The sequence below is a fragment of the Athene cunicularia genome (genome assembly GCF_003259725.1).
Source record: "Athene cunicularia isolate RWA chromosome 2 unlocalized genomic scaffold, athCun1 chr2_part1, whole genome shotgun sequence".
Classification (NCBI taxonomy): domain Eukaryota; kingdom Metazoa; phylum Chordata; class Aves; order Strigiformes; family Strigidae; genus Athene; species Athene cunicularia.
In genome coordinates, this window is record NW_020799095.1 from 28,026,739 (window position 1) to 28,047,010 (window position 20,272).

General features: G+C 33.7%; 1 protein-coding gene across 5 annotated transcripts in view; it reads right to left on the reverse strand.

The window, feature by feature from the left end:
* The window catches only part of AKAP9 (A-kinase anchoring protein 9), a 90,233-nt gene that overhangs the window by 67,346 nt on the left and 2,615 nt on the right, over window positions 1-20,272 (reverse strand). For 4 of the 5 annotated variants that reach the window (XM_026843293.1, XM_026843294.1, XM_026843295.1 and 1 more), the window contains exons 2-6: window positions 15,251-15,295; window positions 7,694-7,864; window positions 5,105-5,260; window positions 4,190-4,387; window positions 968-3,415 (exon numbers count right to left, since the gene is read on the reverse strand). In XM_026843293.1, coding sequence (XP_026699094.1) covers window positions 968-3,415; window positions 4,190-4,387; window positions 5,105-5,260; window positions 7,694-7,822 — 2,931 coding nt within the window. In that variant the 5' untranslated portion in view covers window positions 7,823-7,864; window positions 15,251-15,295. Of the gene's footprint in view, window positions 1-967; window positions 3,416-4,189; window positions 4,388-5,104; window positions 5,261-7,693; window positions 7,865-8,261; window positions 8,310-15,250; window positions 15,296-20,272 lie in introns of those variants that run through there. The other variant, XM_026843292.1, reaches the window with a different exon arrangement.

Genomic DNA, 20,272 nt, shown 5'->3' on the forward strand with positions numbered 1-20,272 from the left:
CAATTAAATAATTACATTATACAACTATAGCTCTTTTGTATAATCTCACAACTGTTTCCATTGCGGCTTTGCTTGTGACTTTATTTCTTAGGAAATGAATGAACTACAATACAAATAAAATAGGCAGTGATGGGTGTTAGTTCACTGTTAGGTGGAAAAAACCAAACCAATCTAAAAAAATAGTAGAAGAATGGTTAACATCTATTTGTAGAGAAAATTTAGTTGCACACTTCTTGCAGCATGCTATTCAACTTCCTCACTTTATATAAATTTCAAGTTAAATGTATGATTCCAGCACCTAAATAAATACTGGTAATTCAGTAGTTAAGTTACTTTTGTTGGCAAATAACAATCCTTTCCAAACTACCTTCAATTAATTCACAATACCAAAAAATACAAGCAAAATTTCTCCAGCAAAACACAGAGATTGGTTAGAATCATACGACATGCATAGCTTCTTTATCTTCACACCTTTTTCTTCTCACACTCACATTCAAATACATTTCTTAAGAAGTGATAACTGCATATAGACAAAAATTTTGATAATGGAAGATTAGTATCTCATAAGTTTGATATTTCAACAAATTTGATAAAAGATGACTCAAGAAGTCAAGTGTTTCATTATCTCTTTGTTTAAATGAGTATTTAGTGAATAAATTTTCACCTCAAGTAATTTAAATGCTGTATCAAAGTGTGAAGTGCTCTACACATCTCCTTACATTTTGTTATTGTTGATTTAACTAAATGTAAGGGAAAAGTATTTCTTTCACTGAAAAATAGCATTCGTATACACATTGATTATGGTTACCATTCTGGTCATTCATGTAACCACTTTCCATCACTGGTCACACTGTCACACACATGACCACATACCTGTACTGAAAACCAACTGATAGGAAAAATACGATGCAAATTTCCAAGTGTAAGCTCCTGTAAATTATTTTCTATACTGCTTCATGTAACGTACCTGTTCTGATTTTAATGCATCCACTTGTTGCTGAAGATTATTATTCTGGCTCTGTGTAATGGCTATTAACGATGCTTCATCTGTCAACTTGTCTGTCACCCCATGCAAATGTTCTACAAGAGACTGCTGTTCTGGCTTCAACACTTGCTGAACTTCCTTTCTTTTTGTTACTTCATGACTGATATCTTTACCTGAACCTAGATTTCCTCTTACATTTATTCCTTCATCAACTTTATTCCTTGAATCAAGGGTTTTAATTCTACTTTCTGACGCTGGAGCAGCAGTCTTCAGAGCTTTTCCTTTAGAGTATTTTGTCTTCGGTTCATTACTACTACTATTTCCTCTCTGAGCATGGCTAATTATGACTTCTAGTTCTTTACATTTTGCTAGAACTTGTTCTTTCTCATCTTTTAAGGATACAACTTTTTCATTCAAATGACAAATTTCACTGTGCTTTAACTTCAACTGTTCAGAAAGATCAGAAAGTCTGAGGGATAATTCCAGCTTCTCACGCTGAGTAACCTCAAGTTTTTCCATAAGTTCCGTTGCATCTTTCTCTACAACTTCTCCAGACTCAGATGCATCTGCCCTGGACACCTTGATTTCTTTACTCCCTTCAAAACCAGAAATATTAGTTTTAAATAAAACCAGTCTATTGCTTTCTAAGTGGTGAAGCTTTTCATTCAAAGCTTTGAGTTTGTTTTTATACTCAGTTTCCTGCTTATTTTTGTTCTCTTCTAACTCAGTTTTTGCCTTCAGAAGACTTGCACATTCTTTCTGCAGCTCTTTATAACTAGCTTCAAGGTTTTTTTCAGTAAATGAAAAGGAACTCTTCTGCCTTTCAGTATCCTCTTGGAGTTGACTGTTTTGTTTTTTAAGTTCCTCATTTTCAGTAATCAGCTTTTCTATTCTTTTTTGCAAGTCAAAAACTTCTGACTTAGAGCTAACACTGTTGTTAAAAATTACATTTTCTTCAGAGCTTACCAACACAGTCTTTAACTTCTCTTCAAGAGTTTTGTTTTCCCCCTTAAGAAGGTTATTTTGTGTTTCAAGTTCTGAACATTTTTTTTGAAGGCTATCTTCTCTTTCCCTCATTTGTTCTTGCATCAACTCAGTTTTAAGCTGAAGCTCTTGAATTTCTTGTTCAAGGGTACCTTTCTCTTTTTCCTCTTGCCTAAGCACTTCAACTTCCTTCTGCAGCTCAAGGATTTGAAGTGTCATTTCTTCAGATTTAGAATTTACAACAGACTGCTGTAAATCTTTTAAGCGTGAAATCTCTACTATCAACTGATTTTGCTTTGTGATTAAGTTGTCCTTTTCACATTGCATGGCTTCTATCTTTTGACTCATTTCATTTTGTACCTCATCTAACTGCTGTTTATGGTGCATATTCAAGTTATCTTTAAGGCTTTCCATGTTGACCATGTGCTCTTTTTGTAAATCTTCTTTAAGTCTGGAAAGTTCCTCTTCATGACTAAACAGAAGCTTTGTTCTCAGTCTCTCTAATTCTGCTTCTTGAGATTCTGCCATCCTGTCCAAAACTGCATCCTTCTCCCTTTCTAGCATTTCAAGTTTTATTTTGTAATTTGTGACTTCTGCCTCATGTTTTAATTCCAATTCCTTCCTTAATTCAGAGGCAGAAGCCAGCTGAGTTTCTAAATCTTCAATCACAAAATGGTACTTTTCAGCTTCATTTAATCTACATTCCAAATCCACTATAGTTTGTTTGGCTCTTTGAACCTGCTCTCTTGAAAAATTCAGTTCTTGGAAAAGATCTTCAATTTTAGTTTGTTGAAGAGACTTCTCTGCTGAAATTACCTCCACTTGTTGTGACAATTCTTGCTTTATTTTTTCCCTTTCATTATCTGCATCTTGCAGTTTCACATTCAATTCATTAATTTTAATATTCATTAAATGCATTTGATCTTTATTAACATTCTCATTCAAAGACAGACTTGAAGTTTTCTCCAATTCTACTTTTTGTTGTAAAAGACGCTGTTCTATTTCCATTGCATGTTGCTTCATTAATTCTTGCTTCATTTGTACAATCTGCTGGCCATGCATTTCATCTAATTCAGCCTGAAGTTGTGCCAGTCTCCTTTGTGTTTCTAATTCCATTCTTTGCACAATGTCAGCTTCAGACTGGCTGTCTTTATAACATCGTTTCTGCAATTCTTCCACAGTTCCCATTAATTGTTTTATTTCATCAGAACATTGTCTTTCTTTCTGTTTGTAGGTGGTAAGTTCAACTCTCATATTACTTATCTCCTGGTTCTTTAGAGAAATCTGTTCTTTCGATTCTTCAAGTAGTTTACTGACATCTGATAATTTTTCCTTAAGTTGAAATGAATTTTTTTCTTCTTCTCCAAGTTTTGTTTCCAGCTTTTCAACTAATGCTTCTTTTTCTTGTAGTTTACTCAAATCTTCTCCCTCGTTTTTGTGTTTTTCCTTTAAAAAATTACCAAAACCATGTTCTTATTTTTAGTTAATTATCAGAATATATAAGAAAATTTATAGATTTAGCTACGTAAATGCAATGCCTTTCTTTAGAAGGCTAGGGATCATTTATAAAAAAATAAATATAAATTGTTTGTTGACCTTATTTGGATGTTTTCTGTACCTTTGGAGTAAGTGACAATCCTTGTCTTGCCCCCCACATTACCCCCTACCCCTTAAAAAAAAAAAAAAAAAAAAAAAAAAAAAAAAAAAGAAAGAATAAAATCACTTCATTTTTTTCCAGTTGTGCTCTGATATTAAAAAAAAATAAAATGGCGCAATCCACTGAAAGCTTTGTGTCTTGTCACTTTTAAAGACGTTTTCCATGAAGGATAATAAAAAAATGTACATGAAGAAAATAATTCATTCTTTCCTTAAGCAGAAAAGACTGTTCAAGCAGGTTACTTTAAACTGTTTTTTTCTTAACAAAATTATGCAATTTAATGAAGGCACTCTAATAGACAGCATAGTGTCATCATTTGCTGTAAATATTTCTGCAATTTTTAAAAACATGATACATAATACTACATAAAAATTTCAGTTTAAAATTATACAGAAATTGTGTGTTACTTAACAGAAGCAGTGTTAAAAACTTGAAATCTTTGTATGCATTCTATGCAATACACTCATAATCTGTGCTTTGACCCTTAAATTTCAAAGGAACTACAAAATCATTAAAAGAAAAAAAGAGATTAGGAAAAGAGATCCTTCTAGTGAGGAACATACCATTTCATATGTTGTAATTTTGTCTTGAAGACATGTAATCTGCACTTCAAATTCTTTGTTCTTTTTTTGATAATTCTTCAGCAGACATTCTTGTTCTTCTAGCTGCTGCTGATGTGAAAGTATCTGTTGCTTGGCTTGCAATAAATCAGCAGCTGTGCAGCTATGGCTGGTGTTCCTTAGGGCTTCACTTGCCTGCAACTTGAATGTTAAAAAAATTTAACCTAAGATTTATCAAGTTTTTCAGAAACAGCTTGCACTACAGAAAGAGTGATCTCCACTTTCTTCTTCTACATCAGAAGACCAAAGACTATCACAAAATTTTGTAAGTTCTTTTAGGAGGAACTGAAATATCCTTATTCTTGTGGGATAGCCAACCAATAGAAAGTATTTAATATTAAACTGTTTTATGGTGAGCTAGCTCAGCAGTGTCTCAGAAACATTTCTAAGTAGCAAAATGAACTAGCTGTAATTACTGTCCCAAAAATCAGATCTTTAATAAGAGGTAGGCTTTACCCCAAAATATAGGAAGGACATAAACATGAAAAAACTGATGGCTGGCTGTTCTGATTTCAAGGGGAACAGGTTGGATCTCAGCCCAAAGCTCTGAGAACTAATTATACTAGTAATTTTCCCTAAAATAACTGCCATCATCCAGTGATTATCAGAAGCTATCACCACATACAACAGAAGAAAACAGACTAATCTTTATTATTGTATAGTGACTTAGTACAATAAACCAGGTACTATAATGTAGGACTGGTAAAGTGACTGCTGATCTATACTAAGAGACCAATTCTTTTAAAATGCACAAAAAAATTTCTGTGTTTCTGTAGGAAGCAGCCAATTATGTTCTGGACCCTCCAAAGTGACACCAGTATTCAAACCTAAATAAATATTGGTAGCACTGTAACTTACATGCTGAAACTGAATTTGCAGTTTTTGACTTTGTTCAGTTAACTCTAAGAACTCCCTCATAGTTTCATCCTTTTCTTTCCGTGCCTGCTGTAGGTTAGTAGTGAGCTGAGTGATAATGTCATCTCTTTTTTTGATAGCAGCTTCAAATTCTTGTAGCTACGAAAGATAAAATTTAAACTATTAATGCACATCAAAGGCACACATAAAAAAACAACTAGCTTATTCTAGTTAAGTAGGAATACATCATCCCTAACCTTTCCATCTAAAAGATGTCTTACAAACCTACCGGAGCATTTATGTTTTCAAACTCTATTTATAAATATTTCAGAAACAGACTTTTTTCTCTCATTTAACAATATATGACCTCTCTGTAAAATATACTTATCAAATAACAAAAGGCTGATTAGGTAACTATGTAACTTGCTTTTAAACTAACAAGTGGGGCCACATAAACTAACTACCATAAAGGAAGCCAGAGTATCTACTTACAGTGTTTCAGCAATTTTGGACAACTACTCATGTCCACACACTTTTCCCACAAGTTATATCATCTCTCACTAAAAGCACAATAAATTGCATTCATTGTACTAAAAGCAGATAATAGATACCATACAGTATCTTACATTGTGAACCCAGAGAAACTATTCATAACTACATGGGAAAATCAGCTCAAGCTGCAAAACTGATACAGTGTATTTAATAGATGAATCTTCTGTAATTTGTAGTGTTTTACTTTTTTGTAGGATTACACTCAGGCATCCAGAAAGTCTACAATATTAACTGGGACTCTTTTCATGTGCAATTATATAAATAGATGTGTTATTCACTTTAAAGTAATTTTGTCAATTGGAATTCATTCCAGGCTAGCAGAAGCTTCATCTTTCTCTATGTACTGAATATTTCTTAAACCATCAGTCACCTGTAACTCTTTTGTTTACAATGCTCCCAAAAAAGAAGCTTTCTTCAGGCTATATGCTGAGTTTTGAAGTAAAATTATAACGCTTCCAGATAAAGCTTACTGATTTAGAAGACAGGGACATAGTTCGGTAGGACATAAAAAACAGAAGTCCCTTAAACAAGCCAAACTATGCAAAGAATTTGAGGAAATTATTTGTAAGTTCTTTTCAGAACACTGCAATGAACTCCTACTTTAAAAGCATGGATCTAGTAGAAATACTAGATGTTTGTTACAATAGAGAAAATTTGGAACAGATCAGACACTTAAGTATGTCATACCTTTCCTTTTGCATCTGTTCAATGAAATTGAATAAATTTACCTGTTCTGATCCACACGTTGCTATAATTTTAAACTTTAACAAATAGGCAGAACTAAAGCACACAACATATCTTTTGCACTCTGCTTTCACAATTCTTTTGTTTCTTCTGAAAAATAAACCATACCCATTTCTCAGTTGTACCACTTTCACATAAAAATATGCTGCAACTATTACAATATTACTGTACCACAGCTTGTTTTAATATATTTTAAATTTATTTTTAAAATAGTAATCATGGCCATTTAAAAAATTCAAACATCTTCACTTTCACCTTTTCCAGGAAAAAGTAACAGTAGTCACAATTGTGAGAAATTAAAATTATGCTTATGTTCTTTATTATGCTATAATTATGACTATTATGTTTAGTCCAACAGATCCAAGACACAGTAATTAGAAGCTAAGTTTGACTTAAAATGCAACACCAGAGATTCACCAACAGACAAATGATAAACCACATCCTCCAGGGCAACCGCTTAAAGATGACTCTATTATGGTGGAAAACAAGACATCCATTTTCATGGATAAAATACAAATGAAAGCAGAAAAAAATTACAATTTGCAATAATAATGAAGGTGAAAATGACTGAAGATTAGAACAATTTTGGTATTCTGCAGCACTTTACAAAAAATAGAAAAACACAATTATGTGAACTGAATCTAAATTAAAAGAGAGATAAGGCAGACATGAAGGGTGACAAGGCACTGATTTCAGTGCATTGCACCACTTGGTTAAACCAGAAGAGTAAGTATTTAATACTCTTTACTTTAAAACCTAAGTTTAAATTCCAAGAGTATTTCTGCAGTAAGAAATACTTCCCTGTAATCCCAAATTATTAGATGTTTATTAGAACATTCTGACACAGTTGCCCTGTATTTCAGACTATGAAGTCATAACATATGAATACCTTTCCAGTTCAACAATCAACTCAGTTATATCATTCCTTAGGAAGTAAAACCCGAGGTTTTTTGATCTTGGAGAACCAGGAAGGTATTCAAAAATGCAGTCTTTGTAAAACTAGAGAAGAATTGGGGCTTTTCTTGAAGAAAATTGTCTTTCCATTCCTAATTTGAAGAAAGTCACTGTGAAGACGACTGGAATTTTTGTCACAAAATACAGAGAAAAGTACACACAATGGAAATGCCATTCAAAGAAATAGAGCGCATGGTATGTAATTGAAAGAAATTATGTGTCATTCTATAACACACATTGCATTCTGAACAGCTGTCGTTAAGGGTGAACTCTTTCAGGTGATACTCTGCATTTTTGCATGTAACTAAGTAGCAAGTAGAAAGCAACATAAGGTAATTATACCTGTTGCAATCCTTCTGTACCATATGCTGCCCTCATTTCTTCTAGCTCTCTGTTTAGCTCTTCAATCTCTTGCTGTTTCCCAGCCAATTCATTCTCCATCACCTCTAGCTGCATGTGAGAGTGCTGCATTCCATGCTCAGAACAAATCTCTCCAACTCCAAATTCTTCTTCCTAAATCAATCCAAGTTCCTTAACATGCCATTTTTTTATGCTTTATCACAGTAAGTAAACTCAAATACCAAATTCTGTATCAAATGTCACCTTAGTACATTAACACACAATACAGCATTGAAGATGTTATTGTCATGGTAACTTCCTTTGTTAGCATAATTCACACCTCAAAAGCACTGACATTTCTGCAAATTCTGCTTGATAGTCTTAATAGAAGTACTAAATTGTTTTGCATTTCAAGTTTAGCGGTATACTATATTAATATATAACAAACAATGAAGATGCAGAGCACAGCATGCAAAACAAAGTATTAGGCAGCAACATAGTTTTTGTTCAAAACAAATTGAGGTTTTTAGTATTCACCATTAGTATTATGATTCAATTTGCAATACTGTACCCTGTTTGAGTCTGCAGGTATAGCTGTTCTTGTCACAAAACTGCAACCATTTACCTGTATAAAGACAATTTCTAAATACATTATTATTTGAAATAAAGCTTGATTTGTATTTTCCATTCATTTCACCTTATGTTGTGATTCCTGCAGACCCATGGGAAATTTTATGCTTCAAAATTTATTTCATTTGAAATACAAAATAACTATATATATATATATCTTAAACTACATTAAAGTAAGCATAGGTAACAGGTAACACACCCAAAATTGCAAAAATAGATACTACTGTCTAAAGACAAAATCCGTATTACAAATTTAAACATCTAGAGAAAACAAAGTAATTCAGATTTAAAGGTCAATGCAAAGCTTTATACTTTAAATATACAATAGTACTGCATTTTAAATTATATGTTTAATATTTCTGTATGTTACTAAACACAGTTATGCTTTCCAAAAGATATTTATACACCTCAAGATCTACTATTTCTTGAAAGTCACCAATCTTTGGATAGTGCATGAAAGGCAGTATCATAGACTCTTATCCTCGATTTGAGGGAATTTCTTAAAATTGAAAAGAGCAGAAATTATACATTTAACATAGGTGAGTGAAAAAGAATTTTTTCAAATGTCTTAACACTGCAACCCCTTTCAGCTTCTACGAGAGTTTTTGTTCTACAGACCATGCAAATAACAACGGATCTCCAAAAGGCAAGCACAAGCCAAAGTAGGAGTTATAGGTTAAAAAAAAAAAAAAAAAAAGAATGTGCTGTATACTTGTGAGTAACCACAAAACAGGCCAGCTTTTAAAACAGCAGACCAATGTTTTAAAATGAGAAAGCAAGAACAGCTCTGTTTCCCCTCAGAGCTGTACTCATCAGAGTATGAAACAAAAATAATTGCACTAGACGTGGACCCAAATACTGTTTATATCAAAAATAGAAGCTATACTGGTCAGATATCTGACATAGTCTAGATCAGGGTTTATTTACAAAGTACTATCATGCCTGAGCAAATCAATAAGTTACCTGACATGAAAGTACATGGTTATAAATGGGATCAATATAGTAATAGTTTGTATTACTTAATAGTTTGTATTAACTTAAGTAAAACTTAATAGTTTGTATTAAGAGAATGAATAAACCTTCATTAGACAAGAATTTGCAGAGCTGGCACAGTGCCCTTTCAATTCTTAACTTCCTCAGTAAAAAGGATGACCCCACAGAGAGATTACTACCTTATTTTAGAAAGAATAAAGAAAATTGCAGCAAACAGCAGTCAAGGCAACTCATAGACAGCACTGCACATCGTTTGTGTATTGCCAGATGCTCACTCTACTTTCAGACATACAAATGTCTACACAGCGCCTGGCACCAAAGTCTTTATTCAGATTTTGGCACATGTCCCAGATTAGTAACACTGGTAGTTTAATAGAAACTCTATTATGAAATACTTTTCCTTTTTTTAACTCCCATTTTATTTAGGCTTAATTGATAAAGATGCAGTGTATGATTCTTGTCATCTACCACAGTGGACATGCTGCCCTTCCTGTGAATCATTTCTGTGTTCAACAATCAAAGACTCTTAGATGCTTTATAACAAGGACTATTAGGAAAAACATAAAAGCTTTATCTCATTAGACGTTCCAGACTCCTTAGCAGCTGAAATTTCTACAAAAGACCTTTTACTTCTAAAAGGGATTTTGCTATACCCATTCAAAACAACTGTCTGGAACTTCGGAAATCCCGACTCATTTCACAGGAGCCTAGCTCTTAGACATCACAGAAGTGAACCACAACAACACAGCAGTCCATGCTGTTTCTCATCTCATACTTTCTACTTTCAAATACCTTATGCCTTCTGGTAAAATACAAGTTGAAACATGACAAGACAACAAATGGCACTGTAATCCATGCCAAGCTCCCAGAGCACGGGAGCAGGGTGCTGCGCTGAGGCCGGGAGCCTCACGAGCAGCCTGGCAACTTGCAGCATGACAAGAAATTCTGTGTCGGAGCAGACAGGCAGCGGGGCTGACTTATTAGCTTCAAAATATCTTAATTTAAAACTAATTTTCACTGGTCTGCAATATGTGAATACTATAGTCTAGATTACAACTTCAGTGTTAACAGATGTCTACACAAGCACTATTGGACTTCTGCGTTTTGTCTGATGGCCCCAGCACTTCACGTGTGTAAGATCTTCTGCAAACCCATAGATACTATTGATGTAGATTCTTACAATTTCTTCTTTTAAAACTTTGCAGTTCACCTTTAATGCTGAAATGTGCTTATGCCTCAATGCCTTATGATGTGCTTAGTTACACACACCAGCAAACAATTTCACATTTAAAGTAACATCAGAATAACATAGCATATAAAGATAATGGAAGCAAGGAGTAACAAAAGCTCTGGATGCAACTGCATAAACAAATAACCATAAATTAAGAAAAAAAAAATTTACAACATATGAGCTACCCAAGAGCAACTGTTCTGGTGAACAAAAGACATGAAACAAATGAAGCTTATGGAAGTCCCTCAAAGGACATTCTGTCTGATTTTTCTTCCTTGCTTCTATTTTTAAAATAATTCACAGAAATAGTATTTACCAATATAAAGTAAAATATAATATTCTACCGACTAAAATTAAAGGTATTATTTACATTGCATCAGTAAATATATAAGCTTAAGAGAAATGAAAGGAATCTTCCAGAGAAACAAAGAAAATCGACTTGCACCACTGAATTAAGGCAGCAATTCATGACAATTGCCACTAGAGGTCAGGTTTAAATTTATGAAATCACTGTACCCCCTCTAATGTTCCTTAGACCTTCGAAGACCTGAAATTGTACCTCAGAATAGCAATAATACATAATGAGAAACTATTTAAAACATTATTGCCAGTACTACAGAGATTTCCCTTTATAAACAGAAAATTCATGCTCAGCATAAATCAATACATACTGTTCAATCACTGAAAAATGTAGAAAATACCTTAATGTGTGAAAATAATATAAGCTATTACAGACTGACAAGAAGACTTCTGATTTTAAAAGTGCTTTGATTTGGTAGTAGAAACATACAGAAGTATCTGGAATGGATTAACATTTTTAGCTCATGTTTCCATTTTTTCCCCCTTTTCTTTTAGATTTTGGACATCTGATTCCTTCACAAAAATTAATACTTAGACCTCCAACACTGCATGTCAATTTTCTTAGCCTCTCCACGATTAGTTATGTCACAACTGAGTATATGAAACTTAGCTAAAGTTGGCAATCTAGGCAACTTGGGAAAATTAATTTCAGTTGGGGTTCTTTTTACACTCCATAAACAAGAATTATTTTCAGTTTATGATGAAAATAATTAAAATCATATAACTAAGGCTAATAAGTTCTGAAGGATAAAAATTGATGCTTTTTTCAAAATTCCATGGCTTAATATATTTTATATATATATATATATATAGCATGCAACAGAAGATTTCTTTACATAGTGGTTAAGGTTGAGGCATAGAATTTTCATTAACACTTCCAAAAAACCCACCAACTTTGTAGACTTTATTTTAACCATCTTTGTAGAGGTAGATTTTGCAAACTGGGAACAGAATCAATAAGAGAAAAAAAAAATAAGGTAGAACAATCTTTCAACTATAGCGTAAAATTGAGGCATATGGAAAATATATGGGGCAACTTTACCCTACATAGTTATACAAAAATTTTTATATTCTAACAGTTGGAAAAGGACTAACGTCCCTTAGTTCTGAGTTTAGACGATAACCGTAAATAGCTGATCACCATTATAAACTAATTTAAGACCTACGCACGTAGGTCTCATTCTTGCTTAAACTGAATAATTTTTTACAAAAGGCAAGCTGGTCATATGAAGGATTTATCAGTCTTCAGTTTGGCTTCTACCTTTGATACTGTAGGTATTTAGAGGTATCAGAACAAAACTAAACAAGAGAATGTATTTACAGTAAAACTCCTTCAAGACAAGAATTCTTATATAAACATTCACTGGTTCCTTCAACTTTGCTTAGACAACTGTATTAGCTTATAACTCTGTGTCTGATAATTAAAACACCTGAATATTTTACCAACTACAACAAAACAGATTATTTATGAACTATTTCACTTTGAAGCATGACAGCCTTGATTTCAACATAATTTCTGACAAAAAACACTAAAAAAGAATATAGATGTTCTAAATAATGAGGGAAAAGATGGATCAACAGGCCTATGTTTCTACAAATGTGTAGTTTCTTAGCATTCCGAAAAGGAGGTCATGTATCTGAAAAAAAAAGGTAAGCTCAAAATTTCATACAAATTCATAATTATGCTGTTACAGACAAAATTTAACATATTTTCATCTTCAACTGAAAAGGCTCCAGATCACTTTATTTACAAGGTGGCCATAAATGTAAGTAATAATAAAAGAAACATGACAGCTGACATGAAACATATTGAAAATGCCGTTCCTAAGAGATATGCATATCCTAAACATGTTGTTTCCTCATTCCAGATACCAACCAATTGTAATGAACTGGAACTAAAAAGAGCTTATTAAGATCACAACTCTCATCACTTGAGTTTGTTCTTCACCAGATCCAGTATTATGTTACTATTCACAAGTTTTGCATTGCCTACTTATGTCTTAGAAAATAACTTTCAGGGAGGTAAAAACTGTTTTTGCAGGAATGAGAATAAGAAGTGTCTAGAAATGCATCAGTCACTGCATTTTTGAAGAAATCTGCCATTTTTTAAAAGGCACATCCAGAAGGCAGTCTGGCTGTAATTTCTATAGTCTTTAGTATCTGAAAAATTGCTCCCTAAATTACTCTGTAGGCACCTACAGAAATTTTTCAAGAATAAAGCAGGGTAAAATTAAGTGTTTAGATGTGAAAATACATTTTAAAATGAGAGCTTTGAATTCAGCTGATGCTAACAACAAAGCACTAAAAATCAGAACCTATCCATAACTATCATGAGGCATTATGCCAGATCTTTTCTGTATTGTCTTCTTGTGCAAAGACATGTTTTCTTAAGCCATTGCAATGTCTCCAACACTGCTTTCTACAACCTCAGAAGTGATCAAAATTTCTTAGTCCTACATATTTAATACCTGTCACTTGTAAAAATACCTGACCATCAACGCTATTGAAGGGTAGATTCTTCACATACTGCATATTCCATTTAATAGTAATCACATACCATGGTGATGCATGTTCTATAAAAGTGCAATAAGGTCATAACAGTTGTTCAAAAGTGTTTTGCTACACTCTCAATGGCAAACTGTGTGCACATACTGCCCTATTATCTTACCATACATAAAGCAAACTCAAATTCTTTTTGTTCTTTGCTACTTCAGTTCCTTGGACAAAATAAACCACATTTTATCATGAGAAGTACTAAATCTTTAAACAGAATCTTTTTCCCAGGTAGAGTTTGCTTCAATCTCTTACACCTATCCTCCCACAAAAATCTTTTTTCTTTCTTCCATTTACAGCACTCCTCAGCAGCTGGACTGGAATCTTTGATTCCAAAAGTGATAGTCCGAGATATCTTTTTTTTAAATTTGCATCACAAAAAAACATGCCATAGGAACGATTACAATTGTCCAGACTAGGGATCCTTATGGTTCAGTATCTTGTATTTGAAAGTAGGCAATAATGAATATTGAGGGAAGGCATTCCCAAGTGCCTTCTCCCAACACACCAGAAGAAAATGAGGGTGCTTATAAACAAGAACAAGGAGGAAGTGGAAAAGAAAGGGTCAAACTGGGGAAGAGAGGGACAGGAAAATAATTCAACTAAAAAGGCTGAGACCAAATCTATGGAGGAAACTATAACTGGGATTTGATGAGACAGGTTGGAAAGAAAAATCTACTGCTCTCATCTAGGACAAGTTGAGCTGAGCATCAGAAGGACCCCAACATAACAAGGACTAAAGGAGAAGAGGTTTCCAAGGGAGAGGGAGAAAAAAATATTGAAAGAAAAAAGAAGGAAAAACAATGTTTGGATGAAGTTAGAAAGGCAGCGAAAAAAAAAAAAGGGCTTTGGAATGACTGGAAAAGGAAGAATAGAAACAGGCTGAAAAGCCAATAAGGCTGAGCTAAGAAACCAAGCAATGGGAAAAAGGTGATGGGCAAGGGAAGGTGAAAAGATTGACAGGAGTTATTACAGAGAAGGGAAGAATTTACAAAAAACTGAGGGACAGAAAACAGACACAGAGTTAGTCAAGAGAACAGGCTGAGAGAAGGAAGAATTGAAGACAGAGCATTTAAGCTGGGAAAGAAGTCCTTCCAGTTTTCAGGGCACATCTAGACAGTCTGCTGCAGTAACAATTTTACTTTTGCACCATGTGGTGTGACAGGTCAGTGACACATTGTCTGGTATGTACATTCCCTTAGGCGTCACAGTCAGCAGCTATAACACTAGTATGAAACAAATAGTTACTCTAAGGTGTAGTCACCTATGCCAATGTGTGGTGAGTTGACTCTGTCCAGTAGCTAAGCCCCCCCATCACAGAGGGAGAGGGAAAACAAAACCCCCAAACAACAAGTGATGCAAAGGCAATCACTCACCACCTCCCACCAGCAGACTGATGCCTAGCCAGTTGCTGAGGAACAGCTGCTTTGGAACTCATTAAAACATAATCAACTTGTTAAATAGTTTCCCACAGAAAATTAGTAGAAATTATGCACAGCCACAACTCCAAAGCCAACCTGAAGCATTAATACAACCATAATGCTGAGACTGTTACAACAGTTCACATATCTACTGCTTTACTTATTATAGTAGCCATCCCATTATGTAGTTGACAATGCTTGCTTTAATGGTACATTAATCATACCAGTAATGACATGCAGCAGCTTTGTCTATAATATCACATCTGCTCTTTCTTTCCTTCTCTTTTTGAAAAACAATGCATAGCATTGCAGTAAACATGTAAAAGAAAAAGTTAAAAGAAAAGTTAGGAAAAGCATATACTTCAGTCTTACCTCAGAACTGTAATCTTCTACAGTGGTAGAAATTTCACTTTCTGGCTAAAATGAAATATTAAAATATTTACAATGATGGCACTCAAAATATTAAACAGTACATTTTCCATCTGTTTCTGAGAATGCAGACAGTATTAAAAAAAAAATATTAAGGTATCTATTAATTTGAATAGAATATATATAGTGAAGGGCACCTGCACTTCCTTGAAATCCCAGCTTTAAAAAAGAAGTTACTTTGCTGTTCATCTGTGATTATGGGAAATTTGTAAATTCATTACAAAGTCTTCTAATGAAAAGAAAGCCTACAGGTACAAAATAGTATTATTTTGGAAAAGTAACATAATTTTTGGTGTTTTTTTTTTTTCTTTAAAAAAATAAGGAGTACCAAGGAAAGGGTTTTTTTTCTTTGCTAGATCAATTTTACCTAATTAGGATCTTTGCTGGCTTAAGAACATAATCATATATAGAATGTCATTTTCATACATGCAAGACTTCTGATGTTGACTAGAATTTGAAAACAAACACTCTCATTCTCCTTCTGCTTCCATGGAAACCAAGAAAAGGTAAAAGTGATGAGGAAGAACAAGAACAAAGACTTATGATCTAATGAATTAGAGCAATTAAAGGAACAAAGCCTTAACAAACTGAGCATAAACATGCCATGGAAAATGCTTGAATTAAACAGAGTATCTTGATGAACTACATACAATAGATCAGGTTTGAGAATCAAGGTGTTAGTAGAAAAATATGCAAAATGTTCAAATTTATATAAAAGGTGAGCTATTGAGGGAATAAGTAAGTACCCTTTTGAACTTGAAAAGTGTAATTTTGAGTTAAAAGTACTTTAGCAAAAATGAAGTGTACATAATAGGCTTTTTCAAAATTCACTTAACTTGTTAGCCAGTCTCCATTAAATCCGTTAAATCAGTCTCCATTTTACACTGAATTCTGTTAGGCTTATTTCAAAGGAACACAGTTTTGTATCAGCAGATGTAATTAAAATTTGGAACCGTCAACTGTGTTTTGTTTTGTATTTATTTTAAAAGAAATCTGCCACTCAGACCTAGTGGAGCTCTGCAGTTCTTACAATCCCATCATCGATTCTATAAATTTTGAATTCAGTATGTAACTCCACAATACAGTTAACCTAAATAAGAGTATTATTTTTTGTACAGGGTATACAAAACTAACTTAAAATATGAATGTAGAAGCTAAAATTCATATAGTACATATGACCCTCAAAATTTAAAAAGTCCACCTTAAAAATAAGTACAAACTGAAACAGAAATCAAAATTATGTTTGAAAGCTCTCGGGTATTAAAATGTTTCTGCTGTGGAATACATAATTAGTACTTAATATATGATTTTAATATAAATATACTTTTAAAATTCATATTATACTTATATACATATTTGGATACATATGCATATATACACACACAAATTTTACATATTGTTTGTATTTTATGTCCTTGGTCTAGACAAAGTCCTCTGGAAGGAATAAAAGCAGAGGAAACCACATTGTTATTTATTTTCACAGTACAGATAACAAATATATGGCCATACTATCCTACAATTTTTCATGGTTTGTTCAAATTCAGAAGACTTCACAGAGATTAGAAGTATTGCTATAGAAGTCCAGAAATATTCCATAAATTTACATATTTACTTAGATCTAACAACTCTTGAAGTTCTTTATATAGTGCATGAAATACAGGCACTTCTCCAACATGCAAAAGACAAGGACAAGTAGTCTGACTTCTTAGATAGTTTTTCCTTGTAATGCTTTTGAATTATATAAACAACCCCTTGTTTATAAAAAGGTGATAAATGAATGTTTAAATCCTGGGATATGCTCAAACCCAATAGATAGTCATAGTAAAAAGTAAAGAACTTGTAGACTGAAGCTTAGGCTAGAGTGAGAAAATATGAATTCACAAAGGAAGGCGATTACTGAAAAAAAAATCTTAAATTTTTTAATGGTAATTCAGCCAGATATGAGATTTTTTAAAAATTTCTCATCCTTTCTGAATACCAATCTAAAATTAAAAAACTGAAATAGTTTTAAAAAAATTATCAAAAACTATATAGTGCTCCATCAGTTTAGGTGTGCAATATCTGTTAGCACCATAAATAATCTTTCTAAAACATCTCCTTCAATCTTGCGTCTGGATAGTTTTTGGCTGTTAAGACTAAGTATTTTTGCCATGGGATTTATTTAAGATAAATACAGAGAGATGGCTGTATGAAAAGTTAAATGGATCTGTCTTCTGTGCTAAGGGGTTCATCCAAACCCCGCTAAAAATCAGTTAAAGAGACTTAAATCCTATGAGCTCACACATTAGACTCCAACACTGTAAGACTTAATGCTATTCTTTTGCTGTCAGAATCAATAACATGACAAGTAGTCAACATTTTATGGGCACTCATCTTGCCCTCCAAGCAGCTATGTTCTGTTTCTGAGACCTAATCAACCTTGTTTCAAAATGCGGTTCCTTCCATTATTAAGTTGTCCATTCTGTAAGCTTAGTTCTTTGGTCAACAGAAGTAATTAGGTTTTATACAGCTCATCTGTCTGAACCACAGGGGTTCAGTTTAAAAGGAAATACTTTAAAAAATTAATCTATACACACACTGTTAGCAACAACACATGACAGGATAATGCCAAAAAAGCTATTCATCAGTTCTCTCAATACTTTACAGAAATAGGTTTCTATTACACTCCGACTTTAGGTTAGTTTGCATGTATCCCACCACCTATGCCCCACAGCATTTTCTTGCTACAAACAGCTATTCTCTTCTGGCAAGATGTTTCAATTCTTTATTTAGTATTTGCTTCACTGACAATGTGATTGATAGTTAAAATATACTGAAAAGACATCTCAAAGACACTTTACAGGTAACTATCTCAATCAACTCTGCAGGAAGTACCTTTAATTATAACACTTAAGTATTCAGAAAATTAAACCCACTTTCATCTGTATACATTCTTCAGAGGAAATACTATAAAGACAATACAAAAAAGGGAGTAATCAGTTTGTGGAACACAGAGTAACTTGGTTTTGTATGCAGTTAAGCATTGTTCAGAAATCATATACTTGGGCACTGGATGTCCAACATTATCACAGGATTCACAAAAGAACTCATATATGAAAGAAGTGAAAAGTGATTTTTATGTGTCCTGGTTTCAGCTGGGATAGAGCTAATTTTTTCTTCTTGGTATCTAGAACAGTGCTGTGTTTGGGATTCAGTATGGGATCTGGTATGAGAAGAATGTTGATAATGCACTGATGTTTTTAGCAGTTGCTTAAGAAATCAAGGACTTTTCAACTTCCCATGTCCTGCTAGTGTGCAGGTACACAAGAAGCTGGGAGGAAGCATAGCCTGAGCAACAAACCCGAACTGGCCAATGGAATATTCCATATCATATAACATCATGCTCAGTATATAGATGAGGGTTGATTGGGAAGCTCTCAGTTGTTTCCAGGATTGTGGTTTCAGGATTCTTGCTTCTCTGGGATTGCTAGCCGGGCATGGGCCGGGGCATTGGTCAACAGGTGGTGAGCAATCACATTGTGCATTACTCATTTGTATTTTCTATTATAATTATTATTATTATTATTGTTGCTGTTGTTGTTGTTGTTATTTTCATTTTCATTTTATTTCAATTGGTAAATTGCCTTTATCTCAACATATGAGACTAATTACCTCTACCACTCCAATTCTATCCCCCATTCCCCAGGGTGGGCAAGGGTGAGCAAGCAGCTCAGTGGTGTTTGGCTGCTGGTCAGGTTTAAACCAGGACACTGTGTTTCTTTAGAAAACTTTCCTAGGTGACAATAAAACATTTTACAAGGACAGACATCCAGTACTAAACTACTCCAGTTGCAATGGAGGGTATAAAAGGGCAAGACCCAAGACTGAGCAATTACAGAACAGAATTCTCACTGAAGTAAATTATTGACTTTTTTAAGATCTCAGTGTAAACTGCTACAAAAATGTAACTATAAAATTCTGGATACATTCTTGAAGGTGTATTAGCCAGTGGTAGAAACTAGCTTGGCCAGTTTCATGTAGGTCACTATTGACCCACAGATGATCACAAGCTGAGTAGGACTAATTAAGAGGACTGTGACTAGGAAGGGATGAAAAGAGAATGTAAACTGAAAATCCCTCTCTTTAGATGATCCTGAACTTTATGGGTCTCAAATATTTCTAGAACATTCTGAATATGAAATGCTACTCATATATTGCCTCATCGTGCCTTTTTAGTTCCTATTCTGAAAACTATTCCCTTTGTTCCTATTCTGAAAACTATTCCATTCAAAGGAATGTAATCCCTGGTAATTTATGACCCAAACCAACTGACTACGAACAGATTTAAACAGAGTACATTTTAGTGAAGATAAAGTGGAGATTTATCCTATGAAAAACAAAAGACAAGTTACTAATCCAACCTTAGTCAATTAGCAGGTATTCTTCGTCACAGAACTTTGAACTTTTCTTTTCTAAGCAGCTTTGTATAATAGCTTTTACTACCCAGGTGACCCAAGGACAATTCTACTGTGCGACAGGTCAATTTCTTTTGCTTTCCTGGCATTAGTACATTCTTGCAAAGCAGTCTGCTCCAATGCATTGTTTCAAGTCTTCTCAGAGAAGGTGATCTCAGCCATTATTTACCCTGGAAGTGGCTTTTGCTTTCTTCCATTTTTAATTGCAGGAATTCACAAAAAGAAGCAATCCTAAACCCAAGAGTTTCATTGATCCAATTTCTTTCCTGGGCTATGTCTTCTAGATTATTTTTACTTCTATGGAAAAGGTCATTATGGATGTCAAGACCAAAATATACCAGGGTGCAACTGAATAAAGACAAAAAACAAAGGCAACTAGAAACACAACATATTATTCTCTTTGTGAGGCCAAAACAAAATGCATTTAACATGAAACAAATTAAGACCAGGGACTTTAACTAAGAAATACCAACTGGCATTTTTCTAATAAATATTGTAAATAATTTGTTTC